This window comes from Vespula pensylvanica, chromosome 2 (genome assembly GCF_014466175.1).
Source record: "Vespula pensylvanica isolate Volc-1 chromosome 2, ASM1446617v1, whole genome shotgun sequence".
Lineage (NCBI taxonomy): Eukaryota > Metazoa > Arthropoda > Insecta > Hymenoptera > Vespidae > Vespula > Vespula pensylvanica.
The window spans coordinates 9,331,472-9,359,236 of NC_057686.1; the positions used below are offsets into that span (position 1 = coordinate 9,331,472).

The 27,765-nt window shown below is 31.5% G+C and overlaps 1 protein-coding gene across 6 annotated transcripts; it reads left to right on the forward strand.

The window, feature by feature from the left end:
- The first annotated feature begins 2,806 nt into the window (after positions 1-2,806).
- On the forward strand, positions 2,807-27,093 carry LOC122626859 (histamine H2 receptor-like). 6 transcript variants are annotated; one of them, XM_043807312.1, is made up of 6 exons: positions 2,807-3,208; positions 4,582-4,686; positions 5,099-5,643; positions 20,643-20,896; positions 22,948-23,164; positions 23,956-27,093. In XM_043807312.1, exons 4-6 carry the CDS (start codon positions 20,650-20,652, stop codon positions 24,614-24,616), a joined length of 1,125 nt encoding a protein of 374 aa, XP_043663247.1. In that variant the 5' UTR covers positions 2,807-3,208; positions 4,582-4,686; positions 5,099-5,643; positions 20,643-20,649; the 3' UTR covers positions 24,617-27,093. The 6 variants fall into 6 exon arrangements, with proteins under 6 accessions (XP_043663247.1, XP_043663246.1, XP_043663244.1 ...); XM_043807311.1 differs by adding an exon at positions 11,403-11,658 and having other exon boundaries at positions 2,807-5,643; XM_043807309.1 differs by having other exon boundaries at positions 2,807-4,686.
- Positions 27,094-27,765: the final 672 nt, after the last annotated feature.

Below are 27,765 nucleotides of genomic sequence, written 5' to 3' on the forward strand. Positions count from 1 at the left end.
TATTAAATTTATTTTTATGTTATGCGCTAAAGAATGTTGATGAAGTAGATAAAAATGAGAATGCATAATGATTTACCGATCACAAGTCTTATATGCCGAAAATTATGTTGTTTATAGTACCGTACGAAAAAACTCAAGCACACAAAACTCTCCGTTTGTCGAACTATGCAACGAAGCACTTTTAGAAAGGATTCAACGATGGTGCAAGTAAATCAGCCAATCGTCACATTGGGCGTTTAGACTCACCAATCACGATACACGTTGCATAGTGGTCATTCTGTGGCGTGTCCAATTGGATGCGAGTAATTAAGAAAATGCATCACATGACACACATTTGATATGTTACGTCTATATATAAGAGTTCCATCGTCTTTTTTGTAACTTTTTTTTACTTCTACTAGAGAGAATTGGCAAATAGATTTTGATGTTAACAATTAGTAAATATGCGATTAAAAAGAAAGAAATACAAACAACGAAGCATAGTTACTCGTTCTTTTATAAAATTATTATTTAATAAATATATGGATAAAAAGAATACTGCAATTCAATTTACGTTGAACGGTCCGAAACGTTTATGAACGAAATATTTATATATATATGTGTGTGTGTATGTACAAATTATTGTTATTATATCTTACTTAAATTATTATAAAACTTGTCATAATTTTATTTACTAAATGGAGTACAAATTTGTTTGTTTGTCTTTTTTTTTATCAATACTTTAAATAATTTGTCTGATTTGTATATAATATAGTAAAATAGAATTTTATTTTGATACGTGGTACATACATGAAACAACGGGTTTCATAATTTATGAGAACAATTTTGCTCGATTCGACGATATTATGTACGAAATGTTAGTACGACGAAATTTATTCGGTATTAAAGTATAAAATATATATTTATAAATATTCGTTCGAAATCAAGAACAGGCAATAGAAGTTGAAACAATAAAAATTATTTTTGCTTCGGAGGATATATTTTCTTGTTACTCGTTGTTTTTATACAATTACACGTGGAAGCACTTTTTGCATTAAAAGTTCAACATTTAAATTGTCTTCTCTTTATCGTAAAGAAAAAAAGTATGCTTGGTAATGTAATCGATAAAATACGATTTATAACGATCATCACAAAAAACTTCGTAAGAATCTCTCTAAACTCTATGTATACTCGTATTGTCATGTGTGTCCCTTGTATCTTATCGTGTAAACAGTCCCTTCTTGTTTTGCTCGCTCATTCCTTATTTTTTGTTTCTATCGGTCTAGTAAATATTCAAATACTTCGAACTCTTAGATCTTTGAATGTTGGTTCTTCTTTCGATTTTCTTGCTTTTCCTTGATTTTTCGATCTATGTCGTTTAAAAAAATTGGTATAAAATGTATTGCTGTTATAAAAGTGAGCTTAGTCAACTTTTATATTCCCACGAACCAAACTGAAACCGCTTTTTATGAAATAACGATTCTTAATTCTTTTTTTGTGATATCCCAAATCCAGTACTTGTTCTTGAGGAACCGGTTATTACAGTATATATATGTTATTGATCTAAAGCTCTTTTCTGCCTTCAAATGTTAGTCACAAAGGATTAAGCTCGTTTTAGAATATTCTGGAAACTTACATTTATTTTATCTCTCGGCTTATTGACCGTATACTTCAGGAACGAGACTAAAATTTATACATTTATACACGAAAATTACGATAATACATATTTGTAGAATTCATTGCTTCGACAAATTGATGTACCTCTGTTACATTTTTAAATTGTAGTTTGATTTATTTTTATTCGATGTTATACAATGTAAATATGTTTTATGTATTTTTTCGTGATCTACGATATAGTATTTTACGATATAACTTTGTATTTTCAACATAGTAATTAAAGAAGTCGAACGTAGTTTAACATGTCCTTCTAACTTGCTGTTAACAAGAAGAAAAATAAATAACATTCGTTCAACTGGGTGACAGTCGATTGAATGAGCGCTTTTGTTAATCAAAAATCAAACATCCAAAATATCGATTATTTAAATTAGCAATTAACTATGACATCGAAAGTTACTGAAGTATGAACAGAATAATAACAATGAATTTTGAAATCTGCGAAGAAATGACATATCGTTATTCCCATCAAGTTCTACTTTTGCATTCAAACGAGAATAGATTTTTGTCGTTTGATGCAAGTTTATATAAGCTTGCTGTTTATTTTTTTTTTTTTTTTTAATGAAAAGTAATAACAACTGTTAGAAGAGTAATTCTTTTATTTTTCTTTTATCTTTCTTACGTATTCTCCGCGTTATTTGTTTCTACTCATAGTTTGCAACGATTATCATTGAGCAATGCGATAACATATAACGACAATATTAATAACAAGTTAATAACGTACAAACGGTGTCGATATAGTCTATATTTTATAAAAAGGAAATAAGAAATGAAAAGCGAAGAAACGTAACAATTTAAATAAGTGAAAGGAGCGATAGTGTATCCGGACGAACAAGAAGAATGAAGAGAAAGTGTTGATAAAAGAAAAAAAAAGAAAGGGAGGAATTAGAGGCGTAAGAGTGGAAAAGAAAAGCAAGTTTTGAAGAGCGCTTGCGCCCATCTAATGGAAACGTTGGTTCTCTCGGTCGTTGTCGGTGATCCTTCGCCGCCACCGCCGCCACCGCTCGGGTGTTCAGCCGGTGTTCAGGCGGTGTCGCCCACTTCGAGCTCAGTGAGCCGGTGTATGAGCGCCGCGACGCCTAAAGCAGAGCAGCTTTAACTCGACGCTGTCGTCGTCCTTGTCGTCGTTGTCGTCGTCGTCGTCGTCGTCGTCGTCGTCGTCGTCACCATCGTCATCGTCGTCTTTGTTTTCGTCGTTGTCATCCTCGTCCTCGCCGGACGTCGAGCATACCGACACCAACATTGTCGTCACAGTTGCCACCGCCTTTTCGTCGTCTTTCTCCTCATCTTCGTCGTTGTCACCCTTATCATCATGTTTGTCGTACACGCTCACATTTTGCACCCAATCTTAACGTTTTTATCGTTATCCTAACGCGTTGTCTTCGCCACGAGATCATCGCCATCAACACCATTACCACTACCGGCAACTACTATCATCGCCGGGTTGTGTCTTACATCATCGTTTTGCCGATCATAAAAACGCGAGGATCGAGGCAGGTACACACGCGATCATCGTATTTGGTGTTCCGCGAGCTGCCGACGGAGAGGTGATGGGGTGAGCAAGAGAGGGAAAATATATATGCGTGTCGTATACGGTTAGGACAGAAAGAAAGAGAGAGAGAGAGTGGGGGAAGCTGGATAGAAAGAGTGGGAGAGAGAATATTTGAATCTTCTTTACTTCTCTTCACTTATATACCTATTTTTCTTTCAGTTTTCAGTTTGTCATTGCCCCACATCTCCCTTATTCAATGCTTATTCCGTATCAATGTTTCTCTCTTGAGGTGATCGGTTCACGTATCAACAACCGGATCGTGACGTGTCTTTTTATCTCTCATCGTATTTTTGTGATATTTACAATTTAAACATATAATTAGACAATACTTACTTTTCGAGCTGGGAAAGCTTCGCATCTTGTAATTAGATCTTGTAATTAGATTACGAAGATTAATCTTTGCCAGAGATATACTAACCAGTACGCCATTTGTAAACTTCGGTTGAAACGTTTCTAATATTGATCTATACAAAGGATTATAAATTTTCATTAAATGAAATTATTGATACATGTAAAATTATTTGACGATCAATGATATAAAAAAACAAGGAGGAGAAAGACATTGCAGCCATTGTACTCGTTTGACATTTAGTTCATTGGCAGAATACACATTCGTGCTAAAAGCATTGACTATCTCGGTCGCGTGACTTTACTCGTCTTCTTTCTCATCTAATCGTAATAGAAAATGAAACAGATATAAAGAAAGAAAGAGAGAGAGACGATAATAGGATCCTTCGCGGTTCATGATTTTTCTCACGAAAGACACATCGCACAAGATAATGTCCGAGCGAATGAAAGAAATTTTTTTTCTTTTTTTTTTTTAATGAAAGATCGTTGAACCATGATCTTTTTAATATAAAAATATAAATATAGAAATAATGTTTATTAACCGTATCCAATTAGTTCAGAATTCATTCAAAGGATTTGACGTTTTTGAGATAATTGATGAATTGAATTAAAGACGTTAATATTTTGTTAATTTGTAAATAATTATTTAATTTTTATTTAAATAAAAAGTACTCGATTATATATTCGTTCGGTACATTTATCAACTTTTAATTTTTAATTTTATTTTCTCGAACGAATTTTATCTAGGAGATATCGATCGGCTGGGCACGTCGAATAGAGACAAAGAGAAAAGAGTACCTGTTGATTCCGAAATACAATTCATTGACACGCGAAGATTGTATCATGATTCCTAATATGTCAACTATCTCCCTGTTTCATTTCATAACGATAGATACATATTTATGCTTTAGATATAACGTTCATAATCTTCGAGTTCTTTTTCGATTCCTTTTGTAGTCTTTCGAAAGTTACAAATTTAAAAAGTAGGACTAGAGTTCTCATAGCACTTTATTGGCTGTTCGTTACAGCTCGAGAATAAAGAACGAAGAAACGTTCATGTATTATATACTTGGTATATTGAAGAGAGATTTCCGGACGTAATTTGTCACGAAAGGGTAGTAGATCTTCAATAGGTAAAATACACTTTTCTGCGATCTGATCGAGTAATTTCAAATTGAACGAATGCTGATATCTAACTGAAACATGACGTTTTCTTGTCCCTCAATAATAATTTTATAAGGAAGAACGAGATTTGAGGAAGAATAAGATTTTTTTTTCGGAAAATATTTATTTTTATAAAGATTTTCTGCTGCTATCATACTATTATTTCGAAACGCGCTTATGGATATAATATAAAAATGATAATACTGCTGTAAAATTTATTTTCTTTGCAATTTATTTTGGCCATATTTATTTAAATCATTAATATACAATAACTATTTAATTATAAATATATTGTCATGAATTATTAAATATAAATTATTAAACTATTATGGAAGAACTTACGAATTATCTAAGATAATCAAAATTTGTCGTTATGTGCAGAGAAATGTGAACTCGTGGGAACTTGAAGGTTAGACAATTCACATGTATGTATGTCTCACATACCAATGAAGTGTAATTTTTTGTTTATTCGATCGATAGAATATTCGTGTTCTATCTATTTTTCTCGTCAACGTGTCGATTGTCACGGTCATCATTTTTCTGGATGTATGGATAGTTTCTTCATAGATCGATCATCAAATTCATATTGGTGTGTCAATTTTCTTTTTCCACGCATACGAGAATGAAAGAAAGAAAAATAAATATTCAATAACTAATTCGTAAAATGCAATGTGCGGTCTGACCGGAATCTGCACCGATATTCAATCGGATTGACCTGATCTACGCGTATGCTTCAAACACTTCGAACTTTCCAAACTTGGAAAATGCACCGCTGGCGAAGCAACGTTAGGAGAAGGCGTATGATACACATCAATATCAAAGATCTCCATTCAATGATTTTATGGACCTCCCGATATATTAATTTTTTGGCTTAAACAAACACTCTCCCAGGTGAATCTGCAGTGATAACTACTTTGAAGTAAGCGGTGAGTATTTTCCTTCTATTTACTATCGTTAACAAAATTCTATGATCACATTGCTAAAACAAATTATTTCTTTTTTAAATCAAGACTGTAATATAGTTGATTTTAATGTAAAAAGGATGATCTCTCACCATTGTATCTAAATATCGTTTTGTGTCCCACATAAAGTTGAATACGCCGATGATAATTGAATGATGATCTCGCATGCACTACTAAACAGAAACCCGGAGTAGGTTGATTTACGTTTGACAGCAGGGAAATGAATCAAACATTATTTAATAATCGCTTTGGAGATCAAATCTGTTCCCTGTATCCTTTGATTCTTGCTTGCATCAATCTTGCTTATGTCATAATGAATAATGAAATTTGACGAGTCATGGTTCGCTTAACGACGCGAATATATTAGTCTTGACATCAAAGAGAATTTGCCCTCATTATTAAGTCTAGAACACTGTTCTAGACAGCATGAGTAAGGTGCTCATCCCATTCGAATATTAAAAAGATAGTACAAGTTTGGCAGTTCGCTTTACAGATCAATGGATAGGTATTATTTAAATTTCTTCGTAATTCTTAAATTGGTAATGGATGTACTATTCGATTTTTCAGTTTATATCGGTTACTTATAAGAATTTATAATTTTAATCTTTAATGTTTAAACGTTTTTATAGATTTGTGTAAAGATCGTGTAAATATTCCGACATATCTAATTGATCGAGGATATTTATTTTCGATTTGATTCAATATTCTTCTATTAATACTGTTGATACAAATGATGTCTATAAGTTCATAAATAAATATGTACGCGATATAGGAATTTGTGCGAGGGTAGAAAACGTTGACCAAAATCCAAACAAGTACATCGTTGGAATTCTCTTCTTGCAAGTGCATGCGGATTAATATTTTACTTAATATCGTTGTCACGTATCCCTTATATATCCTTGTATGAGACATTAAAGTAAATATGAAAAAATAATTTAGAAATGACATATTTTTATACATCACGTAGATTTATATCGTCGTCTATTTTCTCTCTTTCTTCTTCTCTTTCTCATTTCCTCATTGTTGATCGTTAAAATTGACCGAAAATAATAAGGCGTACTTGTCTTCCTTTCGAACAGGGATACTGAGAAACAATACATGTATATGTATATAGTATGTGAGTAGGTTATAAAGTGTAGTTACACACACACACGCATATATAAGTATAGCACTCGCAATTTTTTTTAATCGCTAGTTACTATTGACTTGTGATTAATTGCTTCGATCTCTTACTTTTCATTAGAAGAAAATTAAAGAAAGTTTGTGATACGTCATTAATATGAACGATTCTACACAATTTTTCTATTGTTTTTATATATAAATTATTTATTTATACATTTTCATTATTCTAATGATAATAGTCAATTTCCATTTGAAATAATTTATTTTATTTTCTTAGTTCTTGGAAAGAATGATCGTACGTTAGGAAATGGATTAGTGATACGAAATAATCGTAAAAGAATCGATACAAATAAACGTAAAAGACAGAAAAATTAGATCGTAAGAATAAAAAGATAAAAAATTTGAGCCCCAACATTCGATTATTAGTACCCTTACAAAGGTTGATCCAATTTAGTCCTTTCTTTTATTTTCCCTATTGCAAAAGCGTCATTACGAAAAGAAAAGCTGCTAATGCCATTCGTCATGCGCCTTCTTTCAGCAACTCTACGTTTCTCACTGAATAACATCGGTATCTGCGGATGGCAGATTAATTCGAACGCAAATTCGCGGACTTGATAGCTAGAGTAAAATCAGTAGGTCTTTCTTTTTATCTTTCTCTTCTCCAATGATTCGCCACAAATTCATTAAAGTAGCTAGTAGCGTTACTATATATTAATAGCATTGTTATTTTAAAAATGTTATTGCAAAAGTCATAATTTATACGTATTTGTGTATGTCTAACAACATGGTAGACAATTTACGAAACACGAGACCGTTAATTCACTGGTTTAAATCACGCTAGCCATAAAGTTAATAATAGAAAAGTAAAATAATAGAAAAGTTACAGCGCTCTATCGTCGAGTGACCATCTGAATAAGAAATTAAATTACACGTTAAGCGTTTCTGAAACGTAAGGTCGAGAGAGAAACCCTTGGATTTAGATAAACTTCTATGTGCAATTGTTTTGTGAATAATTTTTGATTATGTCGATAACGAACTACATTTGTAATATAGGTACACAGGTAGATGTATGACAGGAATATATATTTATGTGTACAGCTACATGTCTATGTGATATAATATATATGAAGTAGGTATATAGGTAATATATATGGTACTTCACAGTCGCTATCGTCGCGTAACACGGAGGACAAGACACACGCATAAAGAAATGACCTTTGAAAGCGTTTGTACGTATTGGCGTCCACCTGCGACCCCCTGATGCGATAACTTCCGTCGCGACGTTTTTAACGTATTCAAGCGAGGTCAAGTTTCCTTTCAAATGCTTTACCGACTCGCATAAATCCCGTATGTGTTTTCTCATCCCCAATGTTTTCACATACGTTATCAAAAGGAAGAGAAGGAAAGAAAAATAGCAAAATAAAAAAGCAGCCTCTCTTTGGAAACCAGACTAAGAGCCAAACGCATGATCTTATTCTTTTGTTCTTGCTATAGAAACATAAATTTTTTATTTTTCTTATCAAAATGACTAATAGTACTTCCGCAACATTATTAATATATATATATAAACTTATGCGCAGTTTCTTTATAATTTTAATTTTTGTACATATTAATATTTATTACACATCTTAGAGTAATGATGTTATTTATTGGAGCAGATTCAATACTTTTCCCATTTCTTTTTTTTCGTTTTTTTAATCCTTTTGCTCACTCTTATTTCTCCCATCTCCTTCATTCGTTATTACATTCAGTTTAATAATATCTCGAAAGAATGACAATATATGAACGAGATGGGAAGATGGATCGTACATCAGACATTTTTGTAATTGTAGTACCCCTAACATTACAAGAAAGAATATCCTTGAGACTTCAAATGAAAAAAGTTATTATGCTTGCATCTTAAATGCGCTGTTCAAATATCTTTATACAAAATTTTTGCATTCGCATCTTTCGAAATGGTATATCAAAATATATCTTTTTGTCTCAAAAATAAAACATCTTCAGGTATGTATTATACATGGAAATATATTAATGGCACATAATGAAATTATATCCTCCAATTTGCCGACTTTCCTCTTCATATGTCTTCTGTTATTTCTCTATCTTTACCTTACAAAAGAAAGTGTCATTTTGTATTGTATAATGTTGTTCATATGTAGAGATAATTAATTGTAAAAAATAAAATATAATAATATAGATCACTATATACAACGAAGACAAATATAAAACATACGACGCTTGACAAAAAAGCGTCGGTCATTGGAGAATTATTCTATCATGATAAAACTTATTACATACTTACAAAAATATTAAAATTTATGATTAGTAGAATTAATACAAATTAGTACAGTAGAATTAGTAATTACATAAATCGAGAACCACTAATAATCTAATCATAAAAACGGAAAGATGACAGAAGATTTATCGGGAGGAAAATTTAAATTGATGTACTCGATATATTTGGACATTTAGTTCGAAAGTTAAAATGTTTTCGCGTTTCAATTACGTAAAGTCGATATTATACACTTTCCCTTCAGTCATCGTAAAAATGTACTTTTAAATTACGCGACGTCAAGCGGACAAACCATGTAGTCTCGAGTGCTCGTTAAAAGCGAGGAGCCTCCATGGAGCCTTATCGTTTCCGACCGACGGGATCCTCGTTAAAAGTACTCAGCACGCAGCCACTCTGACAATCGTTCCCGATACGCGCTTACGATGCAAATCTTAAACCTTATTGTCCTCCTTCGACGTTCTACTATGTTACACCGACGGCGTGCACAATGTGGATCTCTGAAAGTGTGAAATACTTGTTTTCTCTATGTGCATATGTTCTGTATAAGTTTGGTCATATACACATTTATGTACTTACTTCCATGCATATACACTATAGTTAATTAATTAAACTCGTATAACAAAAGCACATACTGATGATCGAAACGTGTAATCTTCCATGTAATAACGCTAAATTCGTGAAGCTATATCTGATTTTCATACCTTTTATAGATAACTTTTTAAATTTTCGCGGTTTGCAATGATAAAGTTCCTTTACCATTGACTAATTGGATTCAGTGGTTTCGGTGAAGCATATCTACTTACGAAAGAAAATCGCGATCTTATATAAAGTAATCAATATTATATCTCTATTACAGCATCTACTATATTAAGAAAAAGAGTTATTTATTATAGGGATAAGAAAAAGAAGCCAAAAATAGTCGGTGTAATGAATGTTCCGTTTGTTCATTAATTTCGCATGTTTAATGGTAATTAATTAATAGAGTATACTTGTAGCAAGTAATTGGTACCTGTATATTCCTGAGGCGGAGTCAACATCATAGTAGATTGCGTGTTATATGTGAAGAGAAATTAAATTGACAAAAAATTAAAATGTATGTATGTATATATATATGTATTCTTTTGCATTTATATATACATGTTTTAGAAGTCTTATCAAGAAAAACTAATTATGTAATTTATTTTACTCTACACTGGCCGCGGAGATAAATATAAAACTATGTAATGAATAATTATGATCTTATCAAGATATAGGTGTACTCTATTCCGAGTGAAATAAAATTCTATTTTATTAATTTTATATAATCTCAAATATAAATGCAATTATATAATGTCAAATTTCATAGTATTTTTTATAATAGTATTTTATAGTATTTTATAGTATCAAAGAGAGAAAAAACAACGTAACCTATCGCGAAATCAGACCATGGTATTTTTAATGGTCCTTCATGATGCTATCGCGTTAATCGATGTGATAGAGAAACCTAACGGGGTGGGAAGATCAATGTGACGTTCATTTAAATCTACGATGCCATTTTGTGAAATTATTATGATTCTCGTTCGTATTATTAAATACATCGATATTATTCATCACTAAAGTACGTTCTGATGCTTCGTTGAAAAAAGAAAAAAGAGAAAATGAGAGTGAACAAAAATAAAAAAGTTAACGAATCTACTCATGATTGTGATTTTCCATTTCTTTTATTGAACTTAAATTTAATTCTAATGCTTAAAATGCGCTAATGATATTTTTAGTATATAGAATAAATCATATTACGTAATTAGTTTCATTTATTTAAAAATTTAAAAAGTATGTATATATAATTAAAAAGCAATATAGAAAATATATTAAGTTTTAATGTTCTTCTATATAAATTATCAAATTTTAAGTAGTTAATGATAGAAAAGCACACACAAAACTCTTTTGATAAAGTAATGACAAAGAAACACACAGTTGGAAATTGAAAATTGGAATTTCCAACTTAATCAACTTACATAATTTATTATACAGATATGCCAATTCCCAAAATACTTTGCTTTGAAGTCTGATCGTAATCGGAAATTTTGCGTTTTCAAGTTATCTGAATAATAAAAATTGTATTTTATAGTTCGAACGCGTTCTTAAAATATATCCCGTCAAATATAAATATTTTCAAAAATTTTCCTTCCAAGTTAGTTCGAAATTTTTCTGAAATAGTTTCCTCGCTTAATACGGGATCAATCTGAACGACTAAAATATTATCTTATGGTTACCTCTATTGATTTAACAAAAATTTCATCTGGATCTTACGGATTTTAATTTTACCCAGGTTTCCATATGTCACAACGTACGTTAGGAAGATTTCGTTCGTTTTAGAAAATTGTCAAGTTTTCTAAATCGGAGAAAAGTAACTGACAGCGACAGGTATCGATGACGACTTGATTATATTCCTACAAAAGGGTGACTCACCGCGGTAGGGTCGGTGGTAGTTACTATTGGATCCCCGGCAAACTCTCTAATCGATACAGCTTCTCTCTACGTCCCGGCTCACGTTCTCTTTCCGTTGGCGCTGATACCAGCGATGCGTGAGTGACTACATTTTTTCAATTGCTGATTCCAACAATACCAGGACGAATGTGTTCGTAAATTAGTAAAACTGTACCAAACGAACCGTTGACCTACATTCATTACTTCGGACGAATGACTGTGCTGCTATTTGTCAAAACAGTTCTCTTTGTAATTAAGGAGTTCCCTTGTCCATTTGATACGAATACATTCAAATTTCCAAATATTTTCTTTTATTTTTAATATGTTATACTTATGTATCTTTTGTTTTGCTTCGTAGTATACATTGTGAAAAAAACATAAATCTTACGTGAGTATGTATATATGTATGTATGCAATACATAAATATATTCACATATTTATAGCCAGATTGTGCTCAGCCACGAGCTAACTGCATTAATTTGTTTGTAAAGGAAATAGAAAAGATTAACGGTTGTTGAATTCGTTTTGAAAGATAATGTTGTGATGGAAAATTGAAATATAAACGTTGTAAAAATTTCTTTTTGTATATACGAAAGTATCTACGTTTCTAGTATCTTTTGATCTATTTTCGCAGCTCGCTTTGATACTGCATGCCCACATAATAATATTTACGCGTAATGTGAAACGTTTGACGATAGTTTTCGTATAATGATTATCGTTCGTATCGAGAACGTCGTATCGAGTTTATTGACATGGATATTAAACACCAAATACTTTCAATATTTTAATTTTCGATAAACAACGGATTTGGAAATCGATTGAACTCGATAACGGAATTGTACAAAATAATATAAATAATAAAAATAAGTAAATGATATCATGTACAATTGATTAGTAGCTAATTCATATATCGAATTGGATTACATAATCACGATTACGATAGCATTACGAACAAGAGAGCATTCTCTTCTATTCAACTGCGTCGCATGCACTGTTCTCAATAATGGTTATGCGAAATGGTTCAACAGGTAAGAACAAGTAGTACATAGATCATATATTGTATGTACGCATACGGCGCAGCCGTACCTCTGGACAACGTTTATCATGAAATGAGAGATATTCCTCTATCTTCTATTGAATGCTTAATTTTGCAGCATTAAACGTAAATTAATATGCAAGTTTCTTTTAAGCTCATAGTAAAGTATTTTCATAATACGATATACTCGTAAAAATACTGTAATGTATATCGTATCATAAAACAAATTGAAAATTCAAATGTTATATTCGTACATATCTATATCGTACATTGATTTCAACGAATATTTTTACACTTGTTCAAACTAGATCTATTTTTTTTTCTCAGAGTAAGCAATGCAAATTTATACGCTATACGATCTAATTTTTAAATTAAGAAAATTAAAAAATTAAATTTTTACCGACATTAAATATAACCAAGATTATTATCATGTATAGAACTATTTGAAACAATTCAAAAGGGTAAGCTCAAGAACTGTATTTCATAACTTTTTTAATGTAACAGTTTCGAATATACAGGAGTTTTTTCACCGGCTTGATCCATTGGTTTTTCCTTTCTTTTTCTGAGTAAAATAATGATTCCCTAACTTATGAAAAAGTGGGGTAAACCTTCTTAAATTTATCATCACCTTCAGCTGCTCAACATTCAAAACAATCAGTGTGAGATGCGTTGGCGGAAATATGGAGACAATAATACAGTACTAAAATAGTAATTCCATTGAAAAAATATCTTTCTTGGTGATGTGCCGCTCGGCTTTAAACTAAATTAAAATTTTAATTTAGTCATATTTTTTTTGTCTGTATGATTTTATAGGAGAAAATTACTTCTATACTAAAATACAACTTATGAAAGATCAATTTTATTTTTTTTCATTTTTCATTTAAGAATTCTCCTGACTAATATAGTAACACGTAATAAACTATTTTTTGTTCAAAAATCATTTTCCATTTTAATGTTTCATGATTGAATAAAATCATAATAAAATTATTTATCATTTTAATGTTGTGTAATTGGTGACTCTTTCTTTTTTTCTTTCGATCTCTTTCTCTTTCGCACATATTACGCTAATTAAAATTTAAATGCATTGCATTCCGAAATGTAATTTTCAAAAGGCAATGTGCTACTCCAAAAGAGAAGTAACGTGAATATATGTAACGAAGCATCTACTTTAATCCAGATTTTAATTGGGACACGTTCTTCGACCATTTAGCTAAATTAATTACGAACATTTGAAAATATCTCTTGTTCTTCGTTAATTGTACAAATTTGTCTTTGAAGCAAAGAACTTGCTAACAATTTAGTACTTAACCACGATCTCTTTCATTCTTGTTTCTTTAGAAGGACCCTTTCTTTAACTCTCTTCCAATAAAGCTCTGTAGATATAAGAATATATTTTAATCTGAAAGTTCGAAGAAGTATGTTTTATTCAATTCGCATGGAAAAAAAATCTAAATTGACGATACATACGTATCTGGCTTTTTCCTTGGATAAGCTTACTTTACGGGATGCGAACAGGTTGTAATTATAAAAAAAATTTCCTGGTACGTTCTCGTGAAATATGGTAATTTGCATTCAACTCGCTCTTCTAGTTAATTTTACCTCATTTCATCCAGGAAGAAACGATTGCTTTTGCGATTTCACTTTTAGATCGATCGAATATGAATACAGTATTGTAAGATTACCATATCTCGAAATAAGAAATACTTGTTTCTCTGTATCTTTTTTTTACAGTGAACGGTAGGCATGAAAATGTTTTATGACCTCAATGTTACAAGAGTTTATTGATAAGAGTTTAAAAGGAATTCAAAACGAAAAATTCATGAAATGAAATTGTTTTCAATTTATAAGCCCGACGATGGTTCGTAATGTAAAAGCGATATTAGGTTACGCGAAGCATTACGTTTCGTCCTCGTTGGATGTCGCAACGGAATAAAATCGTTTTCATCCAAGCGACCAATGTCGGTCGTATAGCAATGAAAAGCGTATCCATATACGATCGATATTATTTACGACCGATTGATATTCTCTATAAAGAAGTATTAACCCAAGTATATCGAAAAATTATTTAGGAGATATTTTAATTTACATATTACTAAATAGCCACGTAAACATTTACTTAGTAAAAGTGATAATAAATAAATACTAGTAGTAAGAAAAATGTAACAGTTTCTTAACAAAATTTAATTTAAAATATCTTTTAAAGTATTAATTGTTCAATATAGATATATATTGAACTTTCTTATAGAGAATATCGAGCTACATCGACTAATGGATTAAATAACATGATTTCATCTAAAAAAAAAAAAAGAACAAAATTGACTTTCATTTAATTTTTATGCGTTTATAGATAAAAACTAAAAACATCAGAATATGTTCTCTCGAAGCCATTCAAGTTTTATCTGAAACATATTTTGCTACGAATGATAATAGTGATAAATATATAGAATAAAAGTAGTACGAAGCATTAAAAAGTGCTATAATATTTTTTCTGTCGCATTGACATAGTCGTTCATGTAATGCAACAAAAAATAAACTAGATGGAATTTCGAACATCGTAATCGATGTCGCATTACAACATTGTCGCATTGCAATTTGGGCTCAACCATAAAACGTGCTGTTTATTGTTGTATTAGTCGATTGCTTAAACAACAACGATTTTTTCTAATGTCGTGCAACATTCATTTAGGACGTAAAGTTACACTGCTTATATTGTTCTCATTATCATGTATCGAAGAATTATATCGGGTGATTATTCAATGACCTCATTATGAACCTGAAATTTCGTTAGACTTGAAAATCGGATTAATTGCCGCTAACGGTCAACTGGTGGGAACGCAAGAGAGAAGCGTTGCGAGTTCAATACCTCATTTACAACGATAATTCATCCTAACGAAGATAGTATGCACAAACGATATGCCAATCAAGCGGATTAAACCGATAAGATTTTAATTCGTATGAAATCTGCATCCATGTTGTCGTAACTATCTGTTTATTATCACATTATACAAAAATGCGTGCTTTTTCTATTATTCAAAAAGTCTTTTTCAAATTACTTTACTTTAACTTTATTCGAATTTAATGTTGTAGATTGAACATTTAATTATGGCGATTATTCTTGCCATAATTGTGGCAACTATTCTCGACTTAACAAAATTATGAACAATATTAATGGTCTCACTTTTGTCTTATCTCTCGAGTGAAATAACGAGGAAGTTGTACTTCTTGTTATGAATCCTTTCTCTAGGTTCACCATCGTCTCTCAATGATTCATCTGATGTTTCTAACAAACACGAACGAAACGAATATTTTGGTGAATTCTTTTCATTGAATTTTCTTTGACGAACTTTTTGTCCATTTATACGTAAATGGAATAAATATATGTATCTACCACTGTTCAGGGATTTTATCTGGTAATATAGCTTTGTTCTTTTAATATTTACAAAAAATAATATTATAACAAATTTCTAATACATAAACAAATTATCGAAACATTAACATTCGTTTCATTCGAGTTCAAAATATGATATAATACAATTAGATAGTAAAAATTAATTAACGGTTTTGTTATCGAGAGATACATTTTTCATCTCATTTATTTTACTTTCATAATTTATACGCCGAAGTTTTTTTCTATATAAGTATATATATTAATGAAATATTGATTCAATAATTTACGGTAAAAATCTAGGAATTGGGCTGCATGTACCTTGTCATAGAATAAATGAGCGCATATGCACTTAGCGATCAGAAAAATATGGGCAATTCGTTAGTCGTTATACCCAATGAAATATAGTGCATATGTCCGTACTATAAGTAACTTTCTTGGAGATCAAACATTGGCCTTTAACGTTCCCGAGGTGATCGTCTTCACCATCTGTGCCTAAATCCATCACTAAGCCAGATATTACGATACTGATGAATTTGAATCGCTGAATTTAATCGCTGAGTTTGGTCGTCTGATTTTTTGATCTTTCGTCGATCTGGTCGCCAGCGACTGGCCGACAGTGTACACACAGTTTTATGATAAATATGAATTTCTTATCGTATAGTAATTCTTATTTCCGTCGAGCTCATATATCATATACAAGAGAAGGATGTATTAGGAGATTGAGAGGACCGAAGAAAATATTTAAAAAAAAAAAAAAGAAAACAATTTAGATAACATAATAAATATATTAAGATTATAAACATAAAGATTGAAAATTTATCGATCATTTAAAAATTATTGTTATTATCGATCTTATTATTGACGTGGTTCATTAAAGCAACAGAAATACGTGGCGAACATTTCGATTTATAAGTATGTATGTAATATCAAGAACAAGAGTAACAATAGTCTATTCATCCTTCTACGCTCTCTATTTTACGAAAAACAATGGCAGCTTATGGTTACCTTCGACCGCTGCCAGTCTGATGTCTTTTGAGTGAAACAAAATATACTAATCATTTTTTTTGTTTCCTCTTTTCTCTTACTCTCAGTAGATATATTGTTTCTCTTTTTTTAAATACAAGGACAAAAAATTGAAAATTGTTAAATTTCGATAAAAATTACTTTCAAAAGTAAAAAGAAAGAAATCAAAAAGTCGCTTATATTTTCGAAGCTCTTAAAAAAAATACCTTGTATTTGAAATGAGTAAAAAATATTATTATATGTATTATGTGTATATATATATTATTTAGTATATATATTCTTATTAAATGTATATAACATTACTATATTATATATACTAAAGAATAATTTATATTGAAAAACAAATAGAAAATATTAATCAGCATTATCAGAATTCTTTATTTTTAAAACTTTTTTTCGTATTCTTTCTACCATGTTATGAACATTTATTCTTCATTGAACATTCGACGAGGCCGATTAATTTTATTATCTATTATAAAAATCAAATGTGTGCTTCTTCTTCTTTTATCTTCAACGCACGTCAATCCTTTCGTACCTTTTAAATTGCTCATTCTAAAGCCGACTACGTGCCTCCGCGAGATTGTCCTCGAGAGAATGTTAATCCTCTCTTCTTTCATTCCTTACCACACGTTTAAAGTTTCCCACTTTTCAAGAACGTTGCTTCTTTCAAACGAAAAATCTACTTTGACGTTTCCTGAAAGATATTCCTTTACTAACCGTTGCGACAAATAACGCACCGTTCAGTAAAATGATATTTTTCAAGCAGGACATCAAAATGATTTTTCCTCTTCAACGATCAAAAGTTGGCAAAGATGTCGCCGTTTGTTGCTGTATTTTATTGATGTCTACTTTCGAGGGACAAGAAAATTACTCCATTTTATTATAGTTACTAATAATCCTCGATATATTCATCAAACTAACTAGTAAATTAAATGATGCATTGGTAAATTATCGTTATTGGATAGTTAACAATTAACGAAGGTACCCATTCGTCCAGCAGTCAAACAAGCTGTTAGCAAGTAAACGAATAGCAATAAATTATCGGTTTGGTACGATAGCGTTATTTTTAATTTATACGTATCATTTTTTATTTTTCATCATTTATTTATTTTTCTTTTTTGAATAAAATATTACTCGCTATAAACGAAAAATACAGTTAGGATTACATTGAACAACTTTTTAGAATACTTTAGAAATTTAAATATGTTTATAAATAATAACAATAATTATTTTTTATTTATCACTCCTCTAAGCGAATATAATATCGAAACACTTGACCTTTGCTTTTTACAAAAAAATTAGCTTTCGTCGTAAATTATTGTCATTCAGTATTTGCGATGATATTAGTAGACAAAAACCAATAAATAGTTACTTTTCGTCAGCGGAGATATTAATTATTAATTAAGCGAAAACTGGCATTAAAATTGTGCGGTGTGTTGATGCAAAGCGTGCATAATAATACACAATGAAGACTTTGATTAAGTGAAGAGCAATTGCCCGAAATCGATAATGCCCTTGTTACAAATTTTTCTGATATCGCCCAAATCTATTAAAAATATTTCATTACTTTTAATAGATGAAAGGATATGATTAGTCTAAATTCTATTATTTTTTAAAATATTAAAGTTCTAGAAACTTATTTTCACAGTTTTCGAAAAAATTAGAAGCAGAAGGAGTAAAGAATTTTCTATATTGTCAACCATGCAAGACAGTACCTTTCTTTAAAGGTGACGAACCGTAATAACAGTATAGTACAATCTCTGTGTCAGTTTTGAAGAACTTTTTTTGTTCTTATACCCACGAACACGGTATCATGTTTCTCATGAAGTCTCGCTTGGGTGGCTTCTTACACTCCTATGCCTTTAAGCTCTCTTAACGCTCTAGAGACATCATCTTTCTCTCTCTCTCTCTCTCTCTTTCTTTTTCTCTCTTGCTCTCTCAAAAACTTCCACGTGATGTTTCACGATATCACGTAACGCGTTGGCCTGCGAAATATTTGTTGCTATCTTTTACCATGCGTGAGTGTCCGTCTACCCTCCATTTTGTCCACCCCATCCATTTGTCAACTTTCAACTTACTTTTTGTCCTCGATCAATTTTTTATTTTATTATCCGTTATATTTCTGGCTACATTCAATCGTTTCTCTTCTCGATTTACAATACAGCACCTTGCGATATGACTTACAGATAAAATTTTACTAAAATATTCTTATGGAAATAACAATTTTAACGATCTAAAATTATCGTTACGTGTATAAATAGATATGTAGGTTTATAGATCTAAAAATAAAAATTTTTCTTTTTGCCAAAGTGTTAAGAAAATCAAGAGGATTATCTCTTTCAAAAAAATGTAACGAAGTTGAGATAATCGATGTTATTACCATTGTACAATATGATTCTTTTTCGAATATTCGTGTGAAAAGGAAAGAAAGAGTGAAGATATTGCAGAAGGCTCACCTGCCGCACTCTTATGTTGTCCTGTCTAACATTGATCCCACGAAACACGATATCGTTGCAATATAAAAATTCAACCACACATTGCGGTATTTTCTCACGCATTCTAAAACGAATTCACTGACTGTATTCTTTGTCGTGAATGTAATGTAATATAATAGATTTTTGTATAAACTTAAAGTGAAGAGAGTCTTGTGTTACGAACGATCGTCACTCGTTTTTTTTCCAAAAATAAATAGATACGTTCATATATATTTATTATTCTAATTAATTCTATCGTTTCTCAATAATTTTATACGATATAACTTGATGATAGTATAATTCTTCTTTTCTCTTACATTTTTTTTTTCTTTCCTTGAAGTTATTTCATCCTTCATATTTTGCTAAGCTTTCGCTATCCTATAAATTAAGAGTCAAGAATATGAACGCTTCGAACGAGTGGTTTCAATCAATAACTTAGACTTATCAACTATGTCCTTGTCACGTAATCTTCAAAGGCTTAATAGTCCAAGCGTTTAATAATTTCGTGATATCGCAATCGCTTCGTTTTCTCTCGTGGCATGTTTCGTATTTAATTCAATAATTAATAAACCAAGAGTAACATAACGATTTTATTGTAACTTACAATCGATCGATTTTTTGAAATGACCATAGAGATCGTCTAATACAATTATTATTACAAAAAGAATAGAAATGGAATTTTTGAATTCAGTTTGAAGTTCTGCGCGAATCCTGACATTTTCTAAATTTTTGTGTACAAATTCGTTTTAAATGTAGCAACAAATTAGCTGAATAAAATATAACAAAATTTTAAACATAATTCATATCGCAAAGACTTTTGTAAAACGTTAAAATATTTATAATTTCAAATAAATTGTCCGATTTGCTTCAACATGAAGTCCATTTTAATGTTACAGAAACATTTTAATATTAAAATATAATAAAATTTATCTAATACATAAAAGTGAAATAAAGAAAACAAGTATAGTTATTATTCAGAATTAATAACATAAACGTATGATGGTAATGTGTAAAATCATTACGATGATATCTTCTACAAGAGAATTTAGAAAATAAAAGCAGATAGGAATGCAAAAAGGCGAAACTTTTTCAGATGATGTGATGCCTTAACCGAATCAGACGCTAAAAGCAGTCTGCCTAACGTTATTTAATTCGTATTAGTTACAGAATGAACGTGACAACGGCAGCCCAAAGTGGTGTGAGTACCCTAGCCGAATTCGTAGGCCTCGAGGAAAACATAAGAATGGATAAAACTGGCAATATTATGGACCTTGACGTCTCACCGGTCACTCTGTCACCGGCTTGGTCCAGAGTCGCCCGACTTCTTTTGCTAGCTTCTCTTGCAGTTGGTGGAAGTGTCGGCAATGTCTTCATGATATCCGCAATAGTAGTCGAAGATCAGTTAAAAAAACGAGGTAAATCCATCTGCCTCCTAATCGTAAGATTATTCATTGATCTCAATTGATCTCTATCATTATAAAACTTATTCGTAATGAACCATTACCAAATGTTCCATTTTTAAGAGATTAAAGAGGAACTATACGCATTTAATGTTTTTTAGTGAATTCTGTGACGCATTAGTTTGCTTCTCTTTTTCATGTTTTCATCAGCTCAAAAAATTTATCAACGTAACCTCTAGAAAAATCTCATAAGTGTCCCTTTTAATATTTTCGTGGATCACGTTAGAGGCATAAATATTCTGGGCGTAGCTGATTTCACAGGAAAATTACGTTTTGAATATCATCGTTTTACTGGCAATAAACGTGCAAATAATATGCTCACCACTCTCACTACTACCTTTTCAGATAATTGTCTGTGTCCCCCCGATAAAATTGATCGTTCTTATTACTTTATATTATTATATATTTACATTAATATTATCATAACATATTAATTTCTTTTTTTATCGAAAAGAACAGCTAATCGAGGGGACTATAATTTACGTGAATGATGATAAATATTTACAAAAAAATATAAAAGTAGATGTTTCTTCTAAAGCTATTAATATTCCTCTTTCGTCAATACGAAATAACCTCTTTTAAGTTTTATTTTCTTTTTAAAGACTTTAATTCATCAATTTAAGAAATAACAACAGATACAAAGCTACAGATCTGCATTGAACAGCTCGGCCCATGCAATGATACTCGAAGAATATCGATAGCCGACAGAAGAAAGCTCGTAATTGCAAAGGTTTCCGAAGGAATCAATTTCAATAGAAACTCATATATAGACTTAAGTTCTTGAAACCGGATTAATATAAATTAACCAAGATAGAAATCTTGGATTTGCCAATTTCATTAAGGAGTGTGCGATTGAAATCCCCTTTCTTCGAATGTATTCGATAAAACACAAGCAACCCTTTAATTTCATTAGATGTAATGCTATTAATTATAAATATTTATTTAATTTATTTTATTCAATTAAAAGGATAATTGGTTGATTATGATTCTTGCTTTTATAATGAGGATTGTAAAGATCACATATATGATTTAGCACGTTCGTACGAAAATGTTAAATTAATGATTAAACATAAATTAACTCCATTATCAAAATGCGAATAGCACTTCATAGAAAGTCATATATTATAGCCTGGAATATCACGCCAGGATCATTTTGAGAATATTAATTTTTCCGTGAACCAAGAACAATGTATATATACTCTTTCTCTCCTTTTTGATGAGAAGACGAGGTCACGAGTAGAACAAAGGTCATCAAACCGTTTCTGTTTCCTTTAACGACATTCAAAGAGAATTTATTGTCAACAGAGACCGATTCTGAACGAGATGGCAAATTTACTAAGAGAGCTAACGTTCAATTTACACTTTTAAATAAGACGTTCATTATATATCCCTTTCTTCTTTATTTTTTGTCTCTTTCATCTACCTCCGTTAATCGCGTTCTTTATCAAACGGTTTCATTCATTATCAAATTTATTGAGCCTGCAAAGTCTAGACAATTACATACTTGCTGCTACTCCCGCTGATTATCTATATTGCAAAAGGGAAATGCGATCTCTTTACACTTCGCTGTATCTTCAACATGGATAACTTCATTAAGGAGTGAAATTCGTTTCTACTTCAAAGTCGGATCCGTCGAGTTATATTATCGGCATTTTCCTCGCACCTGCGTTACTTCAACAGAAAGAGATAGAAGAGAAAGAACACGTCAAAAGACATCTTACTAATTTATGAAACATTTATTACCGTTGCCACTTTTAACAAATGTAATAGTAGTAAATTAACTGCAGGAAAGATTTGTCTTTATTAAAATGTTTGTTACTTCAAAAATTCGTTAAACATTAAGAAAATAAATTTTATTTGCTTCTGAGCTCCTCTAGGAACACGAATAATAATTTTTAAAAATTCTTTCTTACAGAAACTATTTTACTTGTTGCAAATAGATCTATTAGAATCTCAAATACTAATAAAATCAAAAAAAGCAAGCCAATTTGAATTGCATATTTCAGGAAATGCGTTTCTAGTAAACGTTGCTTTAGCGGACCTCTTGGTGACCGGCCTTGTAATACCCGTGTCCGTTATCGTGATCCTGGCAGGGCACGAAGAATCTTTAAGCACTTGCCGCTTTGAATGGACTCTCGAAGCACTTTGCTTTCTGGTCACCGTACTAACTTTGACCACGATAGCAGCCGAGAATTACGCTCGCCTTTGTTTACCCCCTGAAAGGTAAGCACTAATGAAAATCACCGAACACAACCAAGTCTATCGGCTCAATTGATATCACTACATACGTATGTGTACACACACACACACACATTCAACTTCATTTTCCAGAACTGCTACATATTTTTTGTTTCTCGATTAACCCTGAAAATTTATTTAGTAATCTTTTAAAAATGCACGTATTTTGTTTCTCTTGAAAGAAATAATATTGTAAGTCGTTGATAAGCGCTAAAAATGGTATATGTATATAAATTAACGCTTACATTTTTTTTAATTTACATTTTATTGTAGAATATTGTTTGTAGAATAGTAAATCAAACATGGTAGCATTAAATGTACATTTTCATCGTTAATATACTATATTCAAAAACAAAAAGGATCGCGTTACCATAGATACATAAAAGCAACATATAACTATAGAAGAACGAAACCACTCTATTGTATGCGTCGACTGTAGTAGAATGAGAGTCAACGTGGGAGGTCATAATATTAAATCCCATACTTTCCACTCTTGGAAGTGGAAGACCACTAACATCGTCGATGAGTCTTGAAAATTATACCATCATTGTTTACTATGCATATCATATGCTGTGTGCATGCAAACATACAATCAATTTTACGTATTATAATTTCAAAAAATGAATCTCGAAATTTATTTCTGTTTTACAAACTTTTATATTAAGTATCATATATCCTTATACTCCTAACCTAAATATTACCTACGTATATCTATCAATATGATATGAAATAGAAAACTAAGCTCTCAAAGTTAACCCTTGAAAATCACTTCGCAGGTACAGCTTTCTAACGGCAAGCCGAGTGACAGCCACAATAATCGTCATTTGGCTGATCGCGGTGATCGCTGTGATTCTTCAATCATCTATCAACGTCGGACCAGATTTTTGCCTACGAAAATTTGGCGGTATAACGATAGAGCAAGTAGTGGGTGTTACGATATTGGTCGGTTTACCTGCTGTAACAACTACTTTGCTGTATGCGATGCTCGTCTTGTGCGTACGCCGAGCAACAAGGGGATCTTACAAACCACCTATCGCCTTTTCTTGGGACTACGAGCTAACTAAAGCAAATATCTATAGCTGCCTGATGTTTATGATATTTTGGTTGCCATTCGGCACTGCCGTATGCGTAAATTCGTTTCGACCGATGAGTGCTCACGTTCTCTATGGCCTAGCCTGGTTCGCCTTTTCCAAGTCTTGCTTCAATAATCTTCTCTACTGTGTGGCCGATCGACACTTCCGCAGCGCTTACGTGAAGCTCTTTCATTACTGCTGCTGCAAGACGACCGTGAACTTTTCTAGAAGAACGCGCGCCGATGCCGCCAGGAATTCTAGCGACGTGCGTTTAAGGGTTCACATTATCCATTCTTACGCGAGTCCGGCTTCCTGTAGACCTACCGTGGCCAGACCGAACGGACGTGAAGTCTACGAGCTCTAAAACGGCTTCCTATTAACGCTCGCTACTTCCTCTCTTTTGTGTGCTCTACTTCCCACTCCTCCCTACACACGCTGCTTACGTTATGAGAACATCTAACTCGAGCATTCGTTTTTCCTTTTCTTTCTCTTGAAATCAACTGTGGAGAAAATGAATTCGTCCATAAGAATAGTTACGGAACAGACTTCCAAACGTTCTCTATTTTCAGTCAAGTATATATGAAGGTTTATTGCACTTGAGCGCTCTTGCGCGCACACGATACACGTGACTGACTTCCAATTTGCCGACTGACTTCCAAATGCCAACGCGATGCTCCGATTTCTATCCATTTAAAATTTATCTTCCTTTTGTCTTTCTTCCGTTATTCTATCTTGACACGAGGGTGTAGTACGCACAAAATGAAAAAATTATGACATTGATGAGTCCATATCAAATCTAGATTTCGAACGGACCGTCATCACCGATATGAATATGTATAAAGTATAATAGTTCGTCTTTTTTGAAAACGAAAGAGAGAAAGAGAGACACACGAATTTACGATGGATTTCTAAGGAAACAGATGTTTCGAGAAACTCACACATGCCTTGTCTATTTCCGTCTGCGTTTCCGTTAACAAAGAAATACACTCTTTTCAAATTGTTTTGCTGACGTAGACACAGTTATATTGGTGAATATATCATCAAGACTAATCTCATAAAAAATGAAATACGTATCGATGAATGTTTATACATTTTTTCTAACCATATTATAAACCTGCTTACAAATCAGTGAAGAAGAGTCGCATTCGGAGCAGTCTATAATAAAAGAAAAGAAAACTAATTCAAAAATAGATATAGAGTTTTCTCATTGAGAGCTATCCGAACCTTCGTGACTCCGTCCGTTTTCGTTGGTCGTCCATGGTCGATTAAAGGAATTCGAAATTATGAGTTTTTTTTTTTTCATGACAAAGCCGTCTCTTGCTTACGCCTCGTTACGCAGAAAAAATTGAAATTTCGAAACAAGATTGTTTCAGAAATATAGAATTTCCTAAGCGTAACATTGATCTAAAACGTTCTTTTTCTCATCATTAAATACAAAGATTTTTATATTTTAAAATGACGATATTGAATTTTCGATTAGGGAATTTTAGATTTCATTAGAACGAGAAAAAAACAAGATCGTTGAATCATGATAACATTTTTGTTCTCTTTTTCTCTCTCTCTCTCTCTCTTACTTCGTTCTGTTGTCCTTCATGTCTCCCTTTGGATGAAATCTCCTACGTTTAGATGGCTTTGTAAGAGAGAGTTAGAAATTGACGGAGAATGCATCTGGTTTATATCAAAGTGGAAAACGATTATCTAATACACTCAAGGTGAACCAAAAGTAATTTAGGACTATGTATATTAGGTTTAAAACGTGCAACACGTATCTTCGAGTTTCGAGAATGAAATAAAGTCGTCGATCGATCGTTATGTCTGAAATTGTGGCGGCGCTACCTGTCGAGGTAGTGAAGGGAAAAGAGGAAAGCACTCGCAAAGGGCATTCGTAAGCTTTAAAGGGGCTGTACTTCCTTGCTAGCGTTCAATGTAGGTTAATCGCCATTTTTATTAATTAATTATATCGGTTATTCTTTGATGACTTACAAAATTATGATTTTCAACGGTTTATGCATATCTAAAATAGTATTATTTATACAATAATACTATATTGTAATATTGTAATAATACGTTTATACAATAGAAATGTATTTCAATTAATTACGCTTTTCTTGAACGTTACTTTATTTTACTTACTCGACTATGATATCTATAAAATACTTTTATAAATTCTTCGTTCGCTCCAAAATATTATCAGTAAATATCTATCAAATTGACGTTTTCTCGTCGTGAAATGGCAGATTAATTGATCTATACGAATCAAGGATAAAGTGATACTTTGAACATTCAACGATTCAATCGATTTGAATGAAATTCATATTTTTATCGTTTTTTATTTTTTTATAAGCACATATTTAGATAGAGAAAAATATTTCAAATATTTTATGTACCGTTTCATCTGATGATTCTCCAGTTTATAGATCATTGAAAATCATTACAAAAGCATGGTCTCGCAAAATTAATCTTTATTTAGATAAAGAAAAAATATATTAAAATAAGCTTTGGATGAAGTAGTTTCTGGCAGTAAATTTTAAATAGATTTTTAATTTTTAATCATAAGGTTAAAGTTACAAGATTTTTATTTCTTAACGTGTAATTTGTATACATCATTCTAAGGCTAATCGGATTTCAAAAATCATGAAATCTTGCTATTATACATATTGCTAAAATTGCTGTTCTATAGACCGCATATCTTTTTTTACGCTTATATCTGAAAAGAAGGTACAAAATGTTTTGTACAATTCTCTTTTGAAAATTTCACATCTATGTATTTAATGAATTATTATATTAATCTCAATAATAATATTAGAAATTGGAACGGACTTTCGGCGAGATAGTATGTACTTTCTCAAGCATTTTTTTAAAAACTAAGCAATATATTAGGTTGATCAATAAATAATATCGATAAATTGCCATCGAAAAATGCTGTATACAGTATTATTTACAGATATAAAATGTTGGAAATTACGATATTACTTAGGAGTCAATCTAATACTAACAATAGCGAGAAAATTAAACTCCGAACAAGATAACATCTTTTGAAAACGTATCTATACGTATCATTCGTGAAGGAATGTATCCATGAACGTTATAAATTTCTATTCTAACTCCTAAATAAATTTTGCTCTATTCTGTGATTAAATTCGCGCAAACTATATAATCGTATTTCATTAAAAGAATTATCGCTTGACATTTTTGTCACATTATATGCACACATTTACAACACGCGTTATTCTTATATCAAAAGTCTGTGCTGTGCATACATGTATATATGTACTTACATGTAATGTGCAAATAATTCGATATTATTATATGCATTCGTGCAATTTCTAAATGCAAAGAAAAATAATGAGATCGATAAATGATTTTATCTTTGTGCTATTAGAACTCTAGTTTCGGTTACTCTCGAGCACGATTACCTTATCGTACGAGAAAATATTCGCTCTGTCCGTTAAATAAGTACTTCTTATCTGCACATTGAGGTCAAGTATATTATACGATGAGATTTTTTAAAGG

Excerpts from the sequence above, each read along its gene's own strand:
- LOC122626859 (XM_043807307.1), top strand. Across the intron at positions 20,897-22,947 it reads AGATCAGTTAAAAAAACGAG|GAAATGCGTTTCTAGTAAAC; the intron begins GTAAATCCATCT and ends TGCATATTTCAG. Across the intron at positions 23,165-23,955 it reads CTTTGTTTACCCCCTGAAAG|GTACAGCTTTCTAACGGCAA; the intron begins GTAAGCACTAAT and ends ATCACTTCGCAG.